Source organism: Zeus faber, assembly GCF_960531495.2.
Source record: "Zeus faber genome assembly, chromosome: 14".
NCBI classification, from domain to species: domain Eukaryota; kingdom Metazoa; phylum Chordata; class Actinopteri; order Zeiformes; family Zeidae; genus Zeus; species Zeus faber.
Window position 1 is genome coordinate 19023980 of NC_137200.1, and position 23516 is coordinate 19047495.

The 23516-nt window shown below is 46.5% G+C and overlaps 1 protein-coding gene across 1 annotated transcript; it reads right to left on the reverse strand.

Annotated features, from left to right (window-relative positions):
• Positions 1–470: 470 nt before the first annotated feature.
• arfip2b (ADP-ribosylation factor interacting protein 2b) lies at positions 471–19966 on the reverse strand. The gene is made up of 9 exons (XM_080014275.1): positions 19705–19966; positions 16941–17045; positions 13577–13633; positions 11754–11862; positions 9273–9388; positions 7025–7246; positions 6698–6855; positions 4147–4321; positions 471–3188 (listed from the first exon to the last, which is right to left on the reverse strand). Exons 2-9 carry the CDS (start codon positions 17037–17039, stop codon positions 3033–3035), a joined length of 1092 nt encoding a protein of 363 aa, XP_079870401.1. The 5' UTR covers positions 17040–17045; positions 19705–19966; the 3' UTR covers positions 471–3032.
• Between the last annotated feature and the right edge of the window lie 3550 nt (positions 19967–23516).

Here is a 23516-nt window from a genome sequence, read left to right on the forward strand (position 1 = left end):
GAAGATGAAACAAAGTATTTACATGCCCGAGAAGAATCAGAGAAACTCTTCGACACTGTTTATGTACCAGAGAGCCAACGATTTTATTACCTGAAACTAGGTGTTTATTTGCGCAACACTGTTTACGAATCATGTCTCTCTGGCGTCACGGCTCCCCCTGGCGGTCACGGAGAGATGAACAGCCAGCAGCACAGCGCTCATATGGTCCAGTCAATTCAGGACCCTTTCGAATCACCATAGCGACCACAGTTTGCTTCTTACAGGACGACAGCCTGGTATTTACAGTCGTGTTATAGGATCGTACGGCTGTAAAATATTTAAAGAGTCGATTGAGGAAAAGCTTTCAAAAGTTTTTTTTTTTTTTTTTTTTAATATTGTCCCATTGGTGGACTCGGGTGTCAGGGAATAAAGGCAAAAATCACACTGATCCAGGACACAACTTTCAACCCCCCCCCCCATCTGAAACACACTTATGTACAATCATTTATACATCACATCACATGAGCGCGGACTAGAAAATATTGATTGTAGACAAATAAAACCCCACTTTATAAATCTCATTTCTCGGCAATAAACTGAAGACTACTATTAACAATGCATTTAATGGTTGCAACATGGGGCCATTCTATGTGTAAAATCAGTAATAATGACGAACTCCTTATTGTCTATTGTACTGGGTAAAAACGAGGAGCGAGATGGCCACGAGGGGGGACGATACTAATGCCGGTTGAGTTTCTGGATTCGGTGTGAAGCTGATTTTACTACTTTGCTCCATTTTCATTCAAATTTCTTCTTCTTATTCATCGGACATTTGGTGTAGGTCAGTGTGTTAGGGAGAGGATATTAGAAGGGGCAATAGTGTGTGCATATATATATATATATATATATATATATGGGGTAGTAGACATATTTGGGCACTTCTTTTGAGATTTGACTGTTCCTTGAAACCAAACTCCACTTCTACAAGGTCGTTTTTAAAGAGTCACAATCAAGCCAGTTAAGTGAAAAGCACAGGATCATGCGAGCCGGGAAAACGGGAGGTCGGACACTATCTGTGCGCGTGCCCTCATTCTTAACTGCGTCATGCAAATTTAGGGAGACGAGCCGCAGAACCGACAGCCACACAGCGAGGCGAATCTCATCGAGTGAAGGTATCGTACGATCTCTCCGGGGGCTCCCGTGAGTTTGACGGGACGTTCTCTCGTCCGTCAAGCGGCGCATCGCTCCGTTTGGGACGTTTCTCCGCGTGAAAGCTAAGCCGCTCAGTTTCTAGTTCGGACAATTCTAGAATCTGAGAAAAGCAAGGTCATTCGTTTTATTTAACAAATTGTCCCAAAGCTTTGTCGGGAGGTGATTTCAGGACAAATTAATTTATTATAGTTTTGTTGTGCATATTGTAATATTTATCAGTCCAGTGCTTGACATTATTTTAATTCAAGATTAAAATAAAGTGGTTAACAGTAAGATTGAGATATATAGGATTTTTAAAATTAATTATTGAAACAATCACAATAAACCCTGATTAAATTTTGTGGTATCTTCTTTTCATTGGCATACTTCATATAATGTGCTTTGAGTTTATATTGGGACAAGGTTTCCGTTAAAGTCAACATAAAGAATTTGTGTTATCCGAATCATAACTACCGCATGTCTGAAGCTTAATAATAAAATATTAAGATATGCGTTATTAGTCGATGGCTGGTATTCAGTGTGAAAAAGTTAACAAAAGAAAGAAAAATAAAAAACAAAAAAAACACATACCTGTTGACTGAAATTGTGTTATGCATGTCAATATTAAATTCTGGGACCTAAACTTCCAAATTACTGAACCGACTTGGACAAAATATAAAACATTTAAAAAAAAACTAAAAAAAAAAAAACACAATGGTGGATTTTCTTCTGAATCAGTACATCGTCCTTCAAACACATCACATAATGGATTGAACTCATTGGAGTTTGATCAGTCTCTGCGCGCTGAAGCCGAACCGTCGACGTTCAAACTGTGTCCCTGGGCTGTGTTAAAAGCCACCCACGAGAGTCCAAAAGACACAAACTGGTAAAACGGGGGGAAGGGGGAGGCTGCGGCAGTGGTTTGTAAATGGTCATTCATTGCATATACCATTTGAGGACAAAGCTTTTTTTTTTTTTTTTTTTTTTTTTCCCCCCTCGCCTCTCTTTTCGAGAGTTGTCATCTTCAAACCGGTGGTGGTTTTCCTAACACTGCAAACAAAAAATGACTACAGTACGTCAAGTTGTGTTCCAAAACACGAGCGCACGTCGCCGAGACAAAGCGTCCGCCGCCGCGACGCGTAGCCTACGGCCCGCGAGAGCCGATTTCATTCCCTTAGCAGATATGAGGACGTTCAAATGAAAAACAGAAACGAGGTGTGTTTCAATTTTGCCGACAACCATGATCCCCTCAAAGTACGACGCTCGTCGACTCAAAATATACATTGATTTGAAATGTCGCGACATTGCAGTTGTCGCGTACCAATCCATTTCCAGTACAGAGTTTGTAAATCATGGGGAGCTTTTTCCCGGTGACACCCATCCATCCATCCTTCCTTCCTTCTGCCGTTCCGTCTTCATTCGACACATTAGTAGATAAGGAGGAAGAGGAGGAGGCACGACGAGGAGTACGTGAAGGGTTGGAAGAGTTTGGCATTGGTGATAAGGTACATTTACGGGGGCCTTTAGTAGTCTTCACGTGGCCCTAAAAATAAAAAACACAATTGTAGAGCGAGAGCCGAATGGAATTACTGGAGTAAGAAAGGAACGGGCGAGGAAGGCGAGGCCAAGAAGGGACAGAGCGGGGAAGGGGAAGAGAGGCACTAGAAGCCCCCCTGATCAGGTCGGACCCCATCGGGATTCCTTGTGCCGGTTCAGTCGTACGTCCACAAGCAGCCGCCTCCGTCTGCCTTTCCCTCATTAGTGGTCCTCTGTCAGGTTGGGGGGGGGGGGGGGGGGGTGTTGACGGGTATCTGGACGAGGTGACGGTGGGGGTGGGGTTGGAGGGCGCCATCCATCAGCTCTCACTGCTCCTCCAACCAGGACGGCTTGTCGGCCCCTGGGGGTCTCAGCTTTATGTTGAACTGCTTCAGCGTCTGCTCCAGCTGCTGCTGGTTCCCGGCGAAGTAGGCAGAGATGGCGTTGTGGAAGAGGAGGAGCTGCTTGTGCATGACCTTCACCTGGGTGAGAGAGAGGGAGAGAGGGAGGGAAACGCTGGTGAGCTCCAGTAAGCGCCATGGTGCAATTCTCTTTTCTTTGGGGGGGGGGGGGGGGGGTTATGCAATATTACTGGATATTTGTTTTTCCCCTCCCTTCAAATTAAAAACATGGGACATTTTTGACAACGGCGATCGTGGAAAATTCCAATCGGGGTGGTGGGGCATAGAACATAATATGTGGCAAATGGATGTATTATTTACAAGTATTTGCCTAAAAACATCCAGCTTTTACTAAATGAAGTCTCATCGCAACGGAAAGCCACAGGGTGACGTGCGTGCCTACTGTCGACTGTTTTTTTTTTTGTTTGTGTTTTTTTGGAACAAGACTGAACCGTCCCTTAACTCAGTTTAGGGAGTCCCTCAACATAACACAGTTACGGGAGCCGGGAACACGGTTCATCGCTGTTTTATGGTGGTGGTGGTAAAGAAATAAATAAATAATTAAAAATAATAATAATAATAACAACAGTAACAACTCTGTTCCAATTCTGAGTTAGGTTTAGGTTTGTCATCTCCCATACAAGTAAAACATTTAGGAAATTAAATTAATCTTAATCTCTCGCTCTGAGATTATATTATATAGTGCTTTATTATAATCACAAGATTTGCATATAGAGCGGCAGGCACGTGCGGGAGGAGCACCTGCCCCCTTGCCACTTGATGCCCCATGGTGGCCCTTGATGCCCTTTTTTTTGTTGTTGTTTTTGTTCAGCATGAATGGTCATCGAGGTAGCGTCTGGGCAGGATTTGCATATTCATGAGGAACGTATCCTCGGCGCCCCCGCGATGTGCGCACAGCGGAGCGCAGAGCACAGGCACCCCATTGAGTCGACCGCATTGGTAAATCTATAATTCATGCATGGAATCTATTGACAGACCACACTCACTCATTTGAAATAGGTAGACCAATCTTGCTCACCTTATTTTCCTCCAGGAACTTGAGTTTGATGGTCACATCGGAGCGCAGCCGCTCATACTTGTCCTTGTGGACCTGGTACTGTTGCTGGGCAGCTTCTATGCGGGCCATGGTCACTGCATCCCTGGGGCCGAGGCTGAGCTCCTCCAGGTCGGCCCGGTAGGCGTCGAACTCCAGCCTGTGGGGGACGAGAGGAGGGGAGTGCTCTCAACTACGCTGTAACCCCTTTGAGGGACCCGGCTAAAGCCCTCAAAAAGTTTGGATTGGTGGACACTGTACAGTAGGCTCCATCCTCTTCTTTTGATAGAGATAGAGATAGAGAAATAAAAATTTGAAAAAGAAGCTTGTTCCACTCGCTGGTAGCTGTGTATTTCTATTGTGAGATAAAAAGGGAAATAGCTCAATAATTGGGGGTCAACTCAAGCGATTGACATCAGAATCTAAAATCTTAAAATGATCCAGTGATGAGCGAATAGCCTCAGCCGACTGCCACGTACTGGGGCAATCGTGGTCGCCGAAAAGCGGGGTGACAATTGCCCCCTTGTATTAGATGGACAGATATTTTATTCATCCCCGGAGGGAAATGGTGGTATTGAGTATTGTAGCTCAGCTGGCATCAAAACCGGAGCTTTACCTGTAAGTGAGAGCCGTGGCTGTGGTTCGGAGAAGCAGATGTTTTGCAAGGTTCTATGGTGTCGAGGAGTAAGAACTTTGCGTCTCTACATTCATGGAGGTATTCAGTGGAACCCCTCCTTAGGGGCTTTAGGGATGATTTCAATAATTATACTGCTTTTTGAAAAGAATACACATATAGTCTTCCACACTCCATTTACGCATTTACTTTTATACGTAGTGTGATGTTGAAAATCTACCATCTACTCCCCTCCCCTCTTGCACGGGTAAGGAAGTGTAGCACGTGTAGTTATTTGTTGTCAATATCATTGCGTCCATGTCACTGTAATGTAGTGAAAAATATTGTACCAATTCCAGGAAAAACAAGGCGGGCATTGGATTCCCTCCAACAAATTAATTGGAAGCCATTGGAAGAGAGTTACTGCTGTAGCCGTCACTGCGAGTTCTGCTGCTGCAGCGATAACACTTGATTTTTTTTTCCCATGTCCCAGTAAAGCAAAAATAAATGTGTTCTGAGTTTGTCACGCCACAGCAATTTGTTAACTGCCCAGCCAAATTTAAATGATAAAAAATAATAAATAAATAAATAAATAAATAAATAAATAAAGAATCGCCAAGTATATAAAATTAGGTTTCCAAACAGTGAAAAAATATACAGTTCCCTCTTTTCTGAAACGCTGTGGGTGTGTCTGCTGAAGACGCTGAAATGTAATGTCCTGCTGCAACAGACAATTGTTCAGTGAACACAAAGCGCACACCCACAGAGCCCAAGAACGAGTTGGTCGCACAGATCTCCCAGCTGGTGCTACGGGGGGGGGTCAGTTCTTGAAGTTGCTGTGTTGGAAGCAGGAAAAATGGTCAAGCGTAAGGATCCGAGCCACTTTGACAAGGGCGAAATTGTAGTGGCTAGACGACTGGGACAGAGCTTCTCCAAAATGACAGGTCTTGTGGGGTGTTCCCGGTATGCAGTGGTTAGTACCTACCAAAAGTGGTCCAAGCAAGGACAACCGGTGAACCGGCAACAGGGTCATAGCCGCCTTTGGGCCCATTGATGCGTGTGGGGAGCGAAGTCTAGTCCGTCTGGTTCGATCCCACAGAAGAGCTACTGGAGCACGAATTGTTGAAAAGGTTAATGCTGCCATGATAGAAAGGTGTCAGAACATACAGTGCATCACAGCTTGCTGCGTACGGGGCTGTGTAGCTGCAGACCAGTCAGAATGTCCATGCTGACCCCTGTCAGAACTGGACCATGGAGCAATGGAAGAAGGTGGCCTGGTTTGATGAATCACGTTTTCTTGTACATCATGTGGATGGTCGGGGTTACGGTCCGATGGAGCATCTGTGGGATGTGCTGGAACAACCCGCCCGATCCATGGACTACATGGGTTACTTTGACATGTACCACCTAACAAATTATTGTTGCAGACCAAGGACACCCCTTCATGGCAACGGTATTCCCTGACGGTGGTGGCCTTCTTCAGTAGGACAATAACACCTGCCACAATGCAAAAATGTTCAGGAATGATTTGAGGAACAAGACAAAGAGTTCAAGGTGTTAACTTGGCCTCTAAATTCCAAGATCTCAATCCCATGGAACATCTGTGGGAAGTGCTGGAACAACAAGCCCGATCCATGGGGGCCCCACCTCGCAACTTCCAGGACTTAAAGGATCTGCTGCTAATGCCTTGGTGCCAGATACCACAGGACACCTTCAGAGGTCTTGTGGAGTCCATGCCTCCACGGGTCAGAGCTTTTGGCGGCACAAGGGGGAGCTACACAATATTAGGCAGGCGGTTTTAACATTATGACTGATTGGCGTATGGTTTAGTTCTATAAATTGCACGATGCATTAATCCAATTAGTCTGCTGTAATTTAATCTGTTTATTTCCAGGAGCCCAAATGTCAGCCGGTTCTCCTCACCTCGCATTCTCATACATCTTGATGGTCATCAGCGTGTCTTCCATGGTTTTGTTGACCAGTGTGTTGATGCTGGACACAAAGAAGTTAATGGCTCCCAGGAGAGTCTCCCCGTTTTTACACAGCAACTTCTGAGTTTCTGCATTGTACCCAAACTCATCCTGGAAAAACAGTCAAGGATCTTAAGTTACATTTAAACTCAGAGACTAATACTGTAGGATAAAAGACCCCTTTATTAATCCCAGACTTATTGTATTCAAACTATTTTCATGTACATGCTGGTGTGGACTTTTTCTCCATCACCCTGGGAAATACATTTCAAGGTCTTACACGTAGCTCCGGAGATTTCTGGCTGAGGTCGGCGAAGGTGTCCCCCAGCGCGTGCTGTGTCTGCACCATGCTGTAGAAGTGGTTGGTCAGATCTCTGGCCAGTCTGAGCACGTTCTCGTACTTCCTCTTGGTGTCCCTCAGCACCTCAATTTGGGCCTCCAGCTCCAGGTCCACCGTCCGAGAGCCTCGGCCGAAACGCTCTGAGATCATTTGTTTCGTACACTGACAACAGAGGAGCGGGGTCAGAAAAACAGCACAAAGGGGAAGGAAATCATAAAAAAATAAAAATAATAATGAATTTTGCAAAAAGAAGCTAGGCAAACATAGAAAGTGGTTTGGGGATACTTAACTTAACTCACTTTTCAACGTAAAGTATTGCATTGTATACGGCTATGAAATTATTTCATAGCCTTATAGCCAGCTTCACACCGAATCCAAAAACGCATTCCATATTCTGACCCATGTTATTTCACGGTAAGGGGGTGTGGCGATTGCGAACGCTAGTGTAGTGAATACTGACAGACTGCGGGAACGAAACTGAGAACGGTGATGAGATGTACACAGTGTATATACAGTACATAAAGGGTGATGCGCGATGAGATGCTTGACGGATGGCTTGCGGGAAGAAACTCCGTCTCAGTCTCTCTGTTCTCGCTGTGTGACTGCGGAGCCGCTTGCCCCAACGCAGCAGCTGGAACAGTCCATTGTTGGGGTGGTGAGGATCCTTCATGATCCTGCAGGCTCTGCAGGGAGGGGAGGGTAGTTCCAGTGGTACGTTCAGCTGAACGCACCACCCTCTGCAGGGCCCGCCTGTCCTGGGCAGTACAGTTCTCAAACCAGGCAGTGACGTTGCCTGTCAGGATGCTCTCCACTGCTCCAGAGTAGAAAGGACTTGAGGATCCTCACCGAGACCCTGAATTTATTCAGCTGCCTGAGGCGGTAAAGACGCTGCCTCGCCTTTCTCACCAGAGTGTCTGTGTGTGTAGTCCATCTTAAGTCCTCCATGACGTGAACTCCCAGGTACTTGAACCTGCTCACCCTGTCGACCGAAGTCCCATTAATCACCAACAGCGCGTGCGTCCTCGGTTGTAATACTCTCCTTAAGTCCACAATCAGCTTCTTAGTTTTGCTGATGTTCAGGAGGAGGCTGTCGTCCTGGCACCAGAGTGACAGGTCAGCCTTCTCGTCGTCATCGGTGATCGGGCCCGCAACAACAGTGTCGTCAGCAAACTTGATGGTGTTGGAGCTGGACCTGGCCACACAGTCATGCGTGTACAGAGGGTACAGTAGATGGCTGAGGACGCAGCCCTGGGGGGGCTCCTGTGTTCAGGGTGAGGGAGCTGGACATGTGCATCCCCACCCTGCCCACCTGGGGCCTGGTTGTGAGGAAGTCCAGGATCTAGGCACACAGCGGAGTGTTCAGTCTTAGCTAGCTCAGCTTGACAGCCAGTCTGGTGGCGACTATGGTATTGAAAGCTGAACTGTAGTCAATGAACAGCAATCTAACATAGCCTCCCTTCCAGCCATCCAGGTGCCGAATACAAGACCTTTGTTGTTAGCGGCCGTGCAAGCAGAAGCCGCAGATGGATTTATCCACCCACGGCTTCTGGTTCGGAAATATCCAAACTTTCCCCGTGGAAACGATGCTGTCCGCCAACGTAGCTATGAAGCTTATAGCTACTTCCGTAAACTGGCTGACGTCACTGGAACATGTCCCAGTCGACATCACCCAGAGCGTCCTGAAGAGCGGCCTCCGATTGGTCCGACCACCGCTTTACGTCCCTCGTCACTACCTTTCCACGTACGATGCAAGGCTGGTAAACAGGAAGTAACGAGACGGCGGCGTGGTCAGACTTCCTGAAAGCAGGGAGTGAGACAGTCTTGTACGGTGTGAAGCAGTGGTCCAGAGTTCTATCTGAGTTAACGTCCGGTAGAAGTGTCGGATCAAAACTTGTCGCACGACTTGGAAATTTTGAAGGCAAGTGTAAATTCTGTACCGTGTCCCAGATTTCCGCATGCAGAATAAGACTAGCCATAGGAATGAATGGACATCTGGTTTGTTCTTGACATTTGTTGGATTCGGTGTAAAGGCATACACATGTGGAGCGTGTCATGAAACATGCAAACAACCCACTAAGCCATTAACATAGGTCAAAAAGCCGTGAATAATACTATTTCCAACAAAACAAACTACAATGATAAGTCCGTAGCCACTCTTTAATGGGCTTGGAAAGGTAACTGGACATACCTTGTACGTGTTGAAACCCCATTTCTTCACAAACTCCAGTTTTTCTACTGCAACGCCACGGCTGGCTTCTTCCGCAGTCAGTGAGGAGCTACTGTTGCTGTTGTGCATGTTGGATCCTGAAGGAGATGGAGATAACTTTCCAGATTGCATCATGAATTTATAGTAAGCTAGGGTTCTGAAATAGCATAGATATTTTACCCATCACCACTGGCCCTTAAAGAACAGTGACAGCATGCACAGGAGTTAGTGAGTTAATGAATGAATAGATGACAGGAGATGAAAGCTGAAAATGAAAGGAAATCTTGGGAGCGCCGAGGAAAACCTCCTCATCTATGTGTGTGTATACCAGACAAGGTCAGCAGCCCACGAAATATTCATGGTATCATTTTCAAAGGCCATTTTTTAGGGCTTTTGTACAAAATAATCAAAAAATAAACAAAACAATATGGACCAATCAACAGTCTACAACCCCTGGATTGGATATTAAACAGTACCTTGGTATTCACTAGATTGCCTGGCTAAGTTGTGTGCGCCAGAGCTGCTTGGAGGGACGCTACCTCGCCTCGCCGCCATACGCAGTTCTGTGGCAGTGGAGGAGTTGGCCGGGGCAGAGGGGGGATGGGTGGGGGGGGGGGTTAGGGTTTGAGGCAGGCATAAGTTGGGTTAAGGCATGACAACGACATTCACACCGGGGGTCTGGCCTCAATTCGGTATGGGAAGGAATTTTTTTTTTTTTAATAAAAAGGGACTTGTCATAGTCGGAAGCCATATAACGAGACATGGAAATGAATGCAACAGAGATGGTTGCAGGAGCCAACATATATATATATATCAAAACAGGTTGGCCAAAAACAAGAGCAGAAGGGAGATCATGGCGTATACTGGGTGAAAAGATGAAATAAAATACAGGAGAACTAAAGAAAGCTTATAAGGGTGGGCAGGAGGGAATGACAGAATGGTCGAGGTAGACAAAGACAGACATATCAGAAGACGGACAGAGACATGGTTAGTGCATGGCAGTCAGTGAACAATGTCGAGGAAAACTAGTAAAAAGGATGGCGTGCACTCAATCATCAGCTCCTATACATTTTTATAAAAAAAATAAAAATAAAATAAAAAATCCAAGGCCAACAAGCCTTTTTGTTTTTGAAACCGCCTGGCTAAAACACACACACAGGCAAACATGAAGACAATGTTTTATGTCCGTACAAAGCGGCAGCTCACAGCTCACTTTGCGGAGGAACTCTAAAAAAGTGAAACGACAGCGGAAGAAAAACCGCTACGAGGAGCCACTCCAGACGCCCGAAAGCGGAAGAGTAATATTGGAAACGGAAAAAACAAAGACGGAGAAGATCCCCAGAGAGCCTCGACGCGTTCCAAGCATGGCCTGCGAGTTGAAAGCCACGTCTCCACCACCCACCACAAAAAGGGTTTAATTGGGTGAGGGGGGGGGGGGGGGGAAAGGGGGGGGGCTGACAGAGCCGCGAGCAAGCCCTCTTAAACCACCAGAAAGGGGAGGAACGGGTCAGGGAACGCAAACTGCATGAAGAGCATCTTCCCAAATTTTGAAATCCTTGTTTTAAAAGAAGGCTGTCACTGAAAATGACAGGGTGGTACGGTACCTGTAAAACAACTGTACATGAGTGGGGGTGGGTACAGTAAGGAGGTCTGGTCGGTACTTCCTACACTGGTTTGATAATATCCCGATAATACCTCCCATGCCTCCAACCCCAGATTTTATTTATTTATTTTTTTTTAAATTTGGGATTCAACTCAACATGTAAATAGTTCACAAATAGTCTGAAGAGCCACCTAGTCCTGTGACAGGGATCCTTTTGTTAAAATCAGAGTTGAAACGCACAGCGGGGCCTGACAGAGGAAAAACAAACAGCGATTAACCACTTGAATCCTGCTCTTGATTCAAAGAAGGGAAACTGTTTCCATGCAGAAAAGGTGCTTTCACATTTCAAGTTGCGATAGCTGTTAAAAACAAAACAAAAACAAAAGAGAAACATCTCCACCGCCGCATAACGTGGTCTAACGCAGTCGTGAAGTCTTTTCGCCAGACAATTGTTATAGCATTTAATTCACTCCTCCATCCCTTCTTTCTCCACATTAGCTTAGCTCTGTTTTTAGTTTTAGTTCAAGAGGGGTTCTAACAATTGCCAGAATCATCTCTGGGAAAAAAAAAAAAAGACATGTCGAGAAAACAAAAAATAATTACGGCTTTTTGATGATATCATCTATAAGAGGACTTTTAGCGCAGGTCATGCTTTAAAAAGGGAATAAAAATGAAGGGGCTAAAGTGGAGGTCAGAAGGGGAAAACAGCCTGCCGCATTATTGGTTTCCCCTTTTAATTGTTCAACTTTTAAACGCTGAGGGTTAAAATGAAACGACTCAAAATGAAAAGCGCAAAACCCGTTTTAAGGCATTTGAATGCGATGCAAATGCCAATGTTGATGAAGCAAGCCAGACCCTACCTTTGATGGAGCTCGTCGCTATGATGCCTTCTGCTGTTCCGCCGTAACCCCCGGAGACGATGCTGGTTTCGTTGAGGTTGGGACCCGATACCATGACCTGCTGCAGGTCCTGGAAGGGCTCAGAAGAAAGCGAGAAAGGACCAGAGGATGGACGGAGGAATTAGATGGGGAGGGGTTTACAGACAGAGGTTGACGACAGAGAGGGTTAGGGTGGAGTAGGCCTGCGAGAACAGAGGGTTAGGGTGGAGTAGGCCTGCGAGAACAGAGGCGGCGGGCACACGTTCAGGATGTGGGGTTATTCACTAGAGGGGGACAAACACCACTCAGTTAGGAAGGTAAGGTTACGGCTGCGCACGTTTGCGGGGCTGCTTCTTATTCTGGAATTCATTGGTGGAAATTTGGGAGGAGAGCTGGGCGGAAAACTAACCACTAACCGGTCTGGTCAACGATTAACCGCCCCCTCCACGCCACCTCTTAGAAGACAGCCAGTGTGATAAGAAACGCAGCGGAGCAGCTGGGACAGACTATGAGCGCAGCTCGGCAGGGAGAGCCAAGTCTAACTTTGGTTTATTTATTTTTATTTATTTTTTGCTTAATCTGTGAGTTATAAAAACACATCCAATGACTCATTGGCAAAAAGTGGCCAATCAACCGTCTGCCAAATTATGACGAAAAACAAACGAAAAACTTCCGGGCTGGAAAAAGATTTGCATGGGCATTATCTTGTGTATGTAGACCTAGTCGCGTCTCCAACGTTTGTCACGTTTGACTTCATTCTGCGGGAAACGCGGAAGTGGTTGAGCTGGTAACGCTACCAGGCTGTGACGCTACAGTGAGGCCCGTCCAGGTCGCCGCATTAAGGACTTCCTTTCGGGACTGACGGGTTTGACGCGCCAGAAACATTTCACGACGAAACTTGCCGACGCGCTCTGGGCGTGCGAGCCAAGTCACAGGTTCCTCTTCATAAACAGACTTGAAGAGCGTGTTTGCTGTAACCCTACTTCAAGATTCGAGCTCTGCGCCCACTTTGCTTCACGACCAAATTCAGACACGGCCCAAAGGGGACAGGGCTCGACATCGCGATATTCTGCATAATAGGACGTCAAACATCGTCAAAACTATTTGTTTTCTACCGAGCGTTGACGGTATTGCAACCTGCGTTCATCTGGGTTTCGAGTTCTATTGGGTTAGACACACGTAAATGACAAAGTTAGGGTATTGTCAGAAAAGGTGATGTTGTCCAACAGGACCTATGCAAATATACAGTATACCCACTCACAAATTCACCCATGTGCAAGGATGGACACACACACACACACACACACACACACACACACACACACACACACACACACACACACACACACACACACACACACACACACACACACACACACACACACACACACACACACACACACACCTAAAATTAGCCCAATGTTAGAGGATGAGACACTTAATTGTGAGCTTCACATCAAGGTTGCAGGAGGTCTCTTAAAAAAAACCAACGTAAACAATTAGTTTACGTCCCCATCTCATACCCGATTTAACAAATCCATAATTCAATTGTGTTTGGGAGACTTCCTTCACCTTTGGGATGGCGTTAGTAGAGGCTCAAGGTTGATATGTTTGCAGAATGGTTTGTCGCCGGATTGGACCGTGCCAGAGATGCTTCGGAAGCAACGGCAGACGCCTGACTCGTCATAGGAGGTCAAACCATTGAGCAGGACACACACACACACACACACACACACACACACACACACACACACACACACACACACACACGCACACAAAAATGAAAACACACACACACTGCTCACCCTGGTGCCTCTGGTACTTCCTACCTTCCCATCTAAGCTCCACTGGAGCTTAGCAGCCTGTACAGAGATGGGGCAGGCGAAATGACACACAACAAGACAAAGAAAGAAAAAAAAATAAGAAAAAATAAGAAAAATAACAAAAAACGATGCACGTACAAGTGAAATCAACAAGGGCAGACATGAGTACGTCAAAGAAAGTGGTGGAAAATCTGCAATGATTTCCACATGATTGCAAAAACAAAAAGCAGTCATGGAGCACAGGTATGTGAGGATTCTAACCTGATCCTAAGCTGGTTGTAGTCAAATGACAATTTAGTTATTCAACACATGGGATGACACTTGAAAATTGGACCGAAATGGATCATTCAACTCCAAACATATACCTATAGGACAGCTGTTGCAACATTTATGTTGTTATCTTAGCCAAACCACTGTGCCGTGGGAGCTGGGCAGGTGTGCCCGTGAAACTTAACTTCTGTGTTTTGGACGGTCAAAGTTACAAGCTTGTACTAATTCATCCGTTCCAGCAAAGAATGCCAACTCTGCATATCATCAGAACAAGTATGACTTTGTAAATGACGACTTCTGGAGGAAGGTTCGACTCTTCTGAGATTTGTTCTGCTCTTGACGAGTCACTCAGTTAAAAAAATAAAATAGAAAATAAAAATCATTGGATTTTTGGACTCTTTGGCCATCTGATTCAGTTGGTTTAATGCCCGGTGAGCGAGGGGAGGACGTGAACAGTCGGTAGACCGAGTTGCGAACGGAATTTCTCACAAGAATCATTTAATTCTTCTCAAAATTATTGAGTTTGATGGAATGCAAAGAGTAGCACATTCAATATGAATCGTGTCAAAACCTTTTGTCTTTTTCTTCTTCTTAAGCGTTGGACTTTAATTTAGTCCTCAGTAATTACTTTCAGTTAGTGAATTGAAGGCTTGCCCACTCTCGTGGCGGAGGGGCTCCCGACTCCGAGTCGTTCAAAACATTTGTTTTCTACGAACATTTGCGAGTCGTACATCACTAACTATGAGCCGTAATAATAAGAAGCAAATTTTGCACATGTTTGACGTTTTTCACTGGTTAAGATAGCAGTGCGGCGTGGGATTATTTCATTGTAAAAAAAAAAAAAAAAAAAAGGTGTACCGTGCTAGAAAGAATGTTGGGAACCACTGATCTAATATAAGCCTCTTAAGATTAAAAAAAAAAAAAAAAAAAAAGCAAATAAAGAAATGACGGTTACATATAAATCACGTGCAAACCCATACATATACAGCACACTACATTACTTACCACTTCCCCGAAAAGAAATGAGATGGAGACGTCTCCTGTGAGACAGCTTAGAACGGTATAAACACTCCGAAACGTGTTCAATCCTTACCCAGCTCCCTGTCTTTATCTAGCAGGACACAGTTTGATGCGGCCTCTGTCACCGCTCAGACCTCCATCACCGACACTGACAGAAGCTCCACGGCTTCATCAACACTTCTTAATCCAGCCCCCATCTAACATCGGTTTTAAATTCCCTTGACTCTGGATGGTAGCATATGATTGTGGACTCGTCGTCGGCGGAAATAATCGTGTGCATTGTGTAACTATCCCCTGCAGCCCTTTGCGGCCCGTCAACATATGCCACTCTTCATTTTAAAACCAAGCGATCACTGACACCACAAAGGTATGTGGTTGCAACACCACAACAGACAGGTTTGTGATGAAGCAGACAAAATATTGGCAAACAGCAGAGGATATCAGGCAGATTTAATAGGGCTGAAAGCCCAAGGACAAAACAAAGCCAGTTTTGGATTAATCGCAGAGTTGCTATGACAACTGCACTAAACACCCTCGTGACGAATACATTGAAACGGCGGGTGACCCTGCCAACTGGCCGATAAATGGTTGAAGCCTCGCTTTACCGCCCGAGCATGGCGAGAAGATAAGATCTCTGACCACTTAAGCGCTGTGCAACCGTTTGGTTAGCAAATAAAATGTGAACAGCCAGATCCTCGTCTGGGATCTTAGGTCACTGCTTTGCTGAACAGTTGTTTGCCCACCGAGGAGTGCCTTAAGGTACACATAAATGAATGTGAAACCTGTTCCTCAAAACCTACTACCTACAGTTTACAACCCGACTTCATTCAAACATATCACAACAAGAGTGACAGGAAAATGTTGTTTTTTTTTCCCCCACCACCATACTGGGACTGCATCCAATCCTACATCCCTCAGCAACACCAGAGACTCCAGGTTTCAGTTTATCAACCCCTGTTAAAACACAAAAGAGGTGTCTCTCTCTCTCTAATCCGGAACCCAGGGCCACGTCAGCTGTTTCACGGAGCCGGTGGTTCCCAGGGAGACGGCAAAAGTTCAGGAAAAGATGACGCCTGAGTGGATAATCCTCCATACAGGCTGGGCCCAATGACAAGGCCTCTGCTTGGCGTGTGCTCATTGTGACATTAAACAGAATGCCGCACTGCCATTATAGTGACAGCAGCCTCCACTCTGCTCCTACTGTGTGCTAGCACACTAGAATATTAGAATCCTCACAGCCATTTCAACTCTGGCGTTAATGATGAGGGCTTATAAAATACCTTGATTTGGACTCAGAGTCAGCGTTTGAAAGGACATAACGCCAAAAGAAATACCGAAGCATGGGCACTTCAGCAAAAAAATAACTGATTAAATGCCAGTTTCGTAAGCTGGTCAAACCATAAGATAACATAAGGTGTCGGGCAAAGAAGTTAGCGACATGACAATATCCTGCTGAGGCTTCCTTTCTGCCTAAATTAATGTAGTCATTTATTTCTCCATTGAGACAAAAATAGCTGTGACACGTTGAGTGTAGGACGAGGGATTCAAAGTAATCTAACACATTATTAAATTGTTATAAAAAAAAAAAAATAATCATGAATGTATATTATGTCAACTTCTTCAGCGAGTGCAGCCATATTTGTTTTGGCAATTTCTGTGAATTTTGCGTAATGTTTGCATGCTGGGTGCTTTTTTCCAGTTATTTGTCACCCTTAACTCACGTTTTGTTTGTGCAAATAAACAAATACAGTATATTTGCTCGACGGCGAGCCGAAGCCAAGCACGATGGTGGGGATCTGGATACAACAACCGAGGTCAGACTGTGGTCCCGTTCTGTAACTTTAAACAAATAATTCCCAGCCCGGCCCAGAATTAAGCAGAGTAGAAAATCTGCTCTGTAACTGCTTACGTGGACAGCGTTTGTTTTTTTTCTTCCCGTAATTCATTATTTGCCTGCAGTATGGCTCAACACATCCCTCTGTGAATCCCAAATGTACATCGACGCACCTTTCCACCACTCAAAACGTATACGAACCCATCATTATATGAGACCCACCTGTTCCAGGCTGTCGTCCTCCGGCAGACTGCCCGTGTCTCCATTACTGTTGATGGGGATCTCCATCGTGGCAGCTTTACTCATGATACTGTCTGTCATAATATACTAGGGAGAGAGAGAGAAAGAGAGAGAGAGAGAGAGGGGGGGGAGGTGGGAAAGGGGGGTGCAACAGGTGAGAGAGAGAAAAGCAGAAAAGAAAGACATCGGTCCAAGGTTGCACGAAAAACAACAAAAAACAAAACAAAAACGACCAGAGTGCGACCAAAACCGTCTCATCGTTAGCCAAATGGTAATATAATTGGCAAAAACAACAGTGGAGGTAGGTTTTCAAAGGGCAAGTACTCAGCATGAGAACATCCACTTTGCGAGGGCGCCGAGCATAGGAGCCGTCAGCACAATGAGCTATTCTGTTCGAGTGGCCACTCCATTTTCAGCTCAATTACAAGTACGCTGGCAAAGTCCACTCCCCACAAGCCGAGATGAGAGGTGCGCTGTAACAACACTGTCTAGTCATCGTTCCGCCGGGTTAACGCCAACTGCAAACACAGTTGGTGCGCGGCAAGTCTGCCGAAAAACGCAAAGGCAGGGCCAATGGACAAGAGAGAAGCTTATCTGGGATTTCACACTGCAGAGCAGGGTGCGAGGTACAAAAATAAACATCACACCTGAATTAACTCCACCCCAGTAGGTCCCGGTTACACACTGGGCCTCAACTAGCTCCCCAGGTACCCTGCTTTTACATTTCCTGGGGGATATCACGATTCGGCACAACATAACAGAGCTGGGTGATACTTCAATATGAACAAAATATTGCGTGGGTGAAATGAAGACACTGAAATTTCATGAAAATGTTAAGTCTAATTTAATGCGGATACCATGATATAACCAAGGCCCAAAGAATAATATACTGTAGCTCAACTTCATGAATCTGAGTAAAATTCTACGGTGATAACGTTTGAATTTTTTCCCCACAGAACTCCAAGTTGGATAAGAAAAGTAGTGCAATATATGGCTAGAGTGAGCTTTTGTTTGTCTTTGGCGGTGTGGGCTGTATATACACAAATTAACACACACACACACACACACACACACACACACACACACACACACACACACACACACACACACACACACACACACACACACACACACACACACACACACACACACACACACACACACACACACACAGTTTAGCTCCCCCTCCTACCGCCAAAACAGCTCTGACCCGTGGAGGCATGGACTCCACAAGACCTCTGAAGGTGTCCTGTGGTATCTGGCACCAAGACATTTAGCAGCAGATCCTTTAAGTCCTGGAAGTTGCGAGGTGGAGCCCCCATGATCCGGGGCTGTTGCTCCAGCACATCCCACAGATGCTCCATCAGCTCGGACCCTAACCCCGACCATCCACATGATGTAGAAGGAAACCTGATTGATCAGACCAGACTTCTTCCAGTGCGCCTTGGTCCAGTTCTGACAGGGGTCGGCATGGTCTGCGGCTACTCAGCCCCATACGCAGCAAGCTGTGATGCACTGTGTGCTCTGACACCTTTCTATCATTGCAGCATTAACTTTTTCAACAATTAGTGCCCATTGGCGCCCATGACCCTGTCGCCGGTTCACCGGTTGTCCTTGCTTGGACCACTTTTGGTAGGTACTAACCACTGCATACCGGGAACACCCCACAAGACCTGTCGTTTTGGACATGCCCTGACCCAGTCGTCTAGCCATCACTATTTGGCCCTTGTCAAAGTGGCTCAGATCCTTACGCTTGCCCATTTTTCCTGCTTCCAACACGTCAACTTCAAGAACTGACTGTTCACTTGCTGCCTCATATATCCCACCTCTTGACAGGTGTCACAATGTTTTGGCTGATCTGTGTAAAGCCTTTGTTGAATGAGACTCAGGCCTAATGAACGTTCTTTCCTATAAATGCATGCTTAGAGTCACTCTGCAGGGACCCATCTCGCCTCACTTAAAATGGACAAGAAGACATTTAAGCTGTTAATCACGAATTATTTGTATGAGGATTAGTCGTCAGCTCAAGTGTCATGATCGTTACTGCCCTGCTTGTAATGTCACAGTACCACCACAGAGGACTAGGACTAAAACGCACTAAATAAACTTTAGAACCTCAAAATGACCCCCCCAAAAAAGTCGTTTAACGTGCCCTGCCAGTATAATAAATGGGCTTCTCCATACGTTCGGGCATTACTTTTGTGTGATATGTTCGGGGTTAGGGCTTTCTTTCTCCGGATCTAGTAGGCGACGGGGAGCGTGTGACGCTGTGCTCGGGGAATGGCAGCGCCATCACGAACAACCAGGCTTCATATCGATCAACGACATTAAGGAATTGAAACCCTTTTACACCGTAGCCCACCGCCCAAACAAAACAAAAGCAAAAATCATAGTAATTCCCCAACGGAGGCTCCCCGTTGTGGCGGAGACAGCAGCCATATGCGCGCCAGGGAACAAGGACAGGTGCGGTACAGGTGCGGTACAGGTGCGGTACAGGTGCATCCCCACCCACCCCACCGGACAGGTAACTCGGATTAACACGGATTCCGACACTGTCCGGGGCTTACCGGACCGGTTCTTATTTCCGTGCCGTGGGTGGGGGGGGCTTACGTCCATACGTGACGTACAGGCCTATTCCCGGGGCTCAACGAGGTGGAAGCCGCTGCGGCGGAGACGACGGCACCGCTGCGCGAACACGCCGCGTCGCGCCGCAACAGCCGAGGCTGCGCCGGTCGCTCCGACTTACCGGTCCGCTGGCTCCCGCGGCGACACTGCGGTTCGGCTGGCTGGCGGAGCTAACGGCAGGCTAGCGGCGGCGGAGCATCCCGGTGCTCGTGAGGCTCGGTCGGCGCACTCGACTGCGGTCCTCTGTTAAAACGAAAAACCCCCCAAACCAAAAAACCAAAACAAAACCGAGTGTTTATTTTAGTTGTTGTTGTTGTTGTTGTTGTTGTTCTTATAGCGTGACCGGACCGGTGAGCTCTGCACCGGAGTCGGCCCAGTCGGTAATCTCCTACTTTATTTAGATGGGAACGATGCGCGTCACGGAAGTAACGTCATTCCTCGTCGCTCTTCGCCCGTGTCATTACATTTTGACATTTTTAGGATTGGGAAATATTTTTTACCGGTTAAAAAATAAAAAATAAAAAAAAGTAAGAAAAAATATGTAGGAGGGAAGTAAAAAAAAAAATATCTCTTTTTTTTTTAATTATTGCAATGGAAGATAATGAACTCGAATGCGCATTATTCCGATTTTTTTTTTTTTATTATTTCTCATCGAATTAGGAGCATATAAGCTTCCTTATTTTACTGTCATTTTGGAAACAGAAATACAGAAATGCAATATTGATCTTTTACCCTTTGAAAATACAATGAGTTTCCCCAAACAGCTTTGTGCCGTTGAAGTCCATGACGTCACTCACTGACGCTGAACGACAAAACTGGTGAGTAAAACACACGGATGCCGGGCAGTACGTAATACAAATCTGAGCTATCTATTTATTAAAGACGGGCCTTTGGATTCATTCCTATTCAGGCAAAACCTCTGCACGGTTGTGAGATTTCTTACATTGAAAATGTCAGGGTTATGGACTTTCTATTCTCAAAATGTTGACTATATATATCTATTGTTTTTTAATGTGTCTAGTGAATGCAAAAAAAAAATACCTAGTATACAGCCATGGCTGTATAGAATGAATTCACTCTGAAAATATTTTTTTAACATCATATATTTATATTAACCTTGTCTGCCGATTTTGCAAGACAGAAAAAAGGTGTGGTCGATAAGGTTTGCAGAATGCCTAAGAACTAATTACTAAATTGATTGCTGAACCAGTGTTGCCAGGGTGTTTGTGACCAAAACGCCGTACTAAACTAACAGTGGTTGCGATGTTTACCTCTGGCCAATAGATGGCAGCGCGATCTCACTAGGAAGACCGAGGCCTGGCGTCGTAAGGGACTGTTTTCAGCGTTGTGTGCTTTCATTCAAATTCTTGTCTTTTTTGTTTTTGGCTTTCCCACTGTATTCCCTCCACGAATTGAGGCGAAACGGAATGTCACACTTTTTTTTTTTTTTTCCGTCTCTATCATATTTTATTCATTTATTTATTGTGTCATCCAGGGGTGGCAAGAGCACAGCTTGTTGTTACACAGAACCGCGTAGGAGGTGGGTTTGACACTGTGGTGCCTCCAAGCAGCGGGAAAGGCCTCGAATCCACCCCTGAGTCCCGCAGCCGTATCGACACCACCGCGACCGCAGGAAAGCCCCTAGCACCCCGCCCTGCAGCCACAGAAGATCCAGCGGCCCCCGGAGAAGCCGGCAGCCCGCCGAGCAACACCCGCGCCCGGCCCCGAGGAGCACGACCCGGTCCCAGAGAGCGCGAGGAGACGCCGCACCCCTGAGGCGCACACATAGAAGCCACCCCCGCGTGGCAGGCACGATATGCAGCCGCAGAACCTGGGTGGCGGACGGCAGGCGCAGAGCCAGGTCCCGCGCAGACAGGCCGACGCCCCAGGCGAGCCGGCGGGGGCCCCCCGCACCCACCAATGCCCCGCGAAAAAGGCGAGGCATGCCCTACTGCCGTCCACGTAGCCGGGTGTGCTCAGTGCAGGACACCCGGAAGTCAGGCGTGCGTGGGGGTGGCCAGTCCCCCAAGCATGTCGAACCCGAAATCGCTCACACCGCTCATCTGCTCGCGTTGTTCGGAGTAAGATTTATGCGCCAGGGTATGTGTTCTGAGCTTATACCAGTGGTATTAAAATTGCAGGACGGACGTGGAGCACGTCGGGGCAGGAGCGTGACGGGCAAGATCACAGCGGCCCGCCACATCCCCACCCACATAACTCGCACCCCACCCCGTCCCTGAAAAAAGCAGAAAGACACACATTTAATTTGCTCAGAGTTGATAACATCTCAATAACTGACGGATAACCTCGAACCGGCCTATACTTTCACCACAAGGCCAGAAGCATAACCTGGCCTAACCCCCAAACCTTTTCCTATTGTGGGGCAAGTGAAATGTCCTAGTTACCGAAACTGTTCCTCAGTCATTTTGTGCATGCTCGGGAATTTAGTCAAACGCATTAAACACCCTTTGACCCGACTCCAAAATAACAAGCTAATTGGATGGCTCACAGCTTATGCGGGAATAATGCAGAGCAGTGTTCCAGATGAAAGCATCAGTGTGTTTCCTGTTGGAAAGTCATTGAGGGAAAGACCTGAGACTCCCGAGTTAGTCAGCGAACCACGAGACCCGTAAACCTGGCGGTGGAGGGACTAGTGATGGGAATCGGGAGGGGGCGAAGTGGCACGCAGACTCTCGCCCGCTGACTCACACACCGACACACGCAAGGTTTAGTCCACCTCTTCCACGGCAAACATGCATCACTTTGCCTCAAAGTTGAGCCTAATGACCGTTTTTCAGATTTTCTGAATTTGGAGAATTATTTGGATTATAACGCCTTTCTTATACCGTCTAGTTTGAGGTTTGCGTCTGGGCTGTACTGCTGGTCACTGCCGGTGTACAGCAAACATAGACATACCGAGTGAGCAAGAAATATAGGAGTCCTGAGTTTGAATCCCCCGTTGGATAGGAGGGTGGAACCCAACAGGTGGATACAGGGGAGGTGGAGGGAGCGCAGCGACACAGCACGCAAGAAGGCCGCAAAGTAGGAGGCATTAGTATAGGACGGCCCATAAGGTCGTAGAAGTATGTGGCGCGGTTGAGTTGTCTGACAGAACTGGCTCCGTAAGCTACTCCTCATTTGTAAACGCATCAATTAAATCACTCAAGGTATATTCAGAGGCGCTCACGTCACCATATTGTTGATGTGAACACACTCATATACGTATATATATACATATTTACAGTTTGTATATACACTGATCAGCCACAACATTAAAACCAGTGACTTGTTAAGTGAATAACATTGCTCATCTTGTTCCAACGGCACCTGTCAAGTGATGGGATATATGAGGCAGCAAGTGAACAGTCAGTTCTTGAAGTTGATGTGTTGGAAGCAGGAAAAATGGGCAAGCGTAAGGATCTGAGCCACTTTGACAAGGGCCAAATTGTGATGGCTAGACGGTCTTGTGGGGTGTTCCCGGTATGCAGTGGTTATTACGTACCAAAAGTGCTCCAAGGAAGAACAACCAGTGAATCGGCAACAAGGTCATGGGCGCCTGTGGGCTCACTGATGCCTGTTGGGAATGAAGTCTAGCCCGTCTGGTCCGATCCCACAGAAGAGCTACTGTACCACAAATTGCTCAAAAAAGTTTATGCTCTGATAGAAAGTTGTCAGAACACACAGTGCATCACAGCTTGCTGCGTATGGGGCTGTGTAGCCGCAGACCGGTCAGAGTGTCCATGCTGACCCCTGTCCACCGCCGAAAGCGCCTACAATGGACACGTGAGCGTCACAACTGGACCGTGGAGCAATTGAAGAAGGTGGCCTGGTCTGATGAATCACGTTTTATTCTACATCATGGGGATGGTCGGGGTTAGGGTCCGATCCGATGGACCGCCTGTCGGATGTGCTGGAACAACAAGCCCGATCCAT

Coding starts and splice junctions, on each gene's coding strand:
- arfip2b (XM_080014275.1), bottom strand. CDS start 17,039: ATGACAGACAGTATCATGAGTAAAGCTGCCACGATGGAGATCCCCATC. Junction 11,863..13,576: donor GAAGTACCAGAGGCACCAGG/GTGAGCAGTGTG, acceptor GAGCCCTTCCAG/GACCTGCAGCAGGTCATGGT. Junction 9,389..11,753: donor AGCGACGAGCTCCATCAAAG/GTAGGGTCTGGC, acceptor CATCTCCTTCAG/GATCCAACATGCACAACAGC.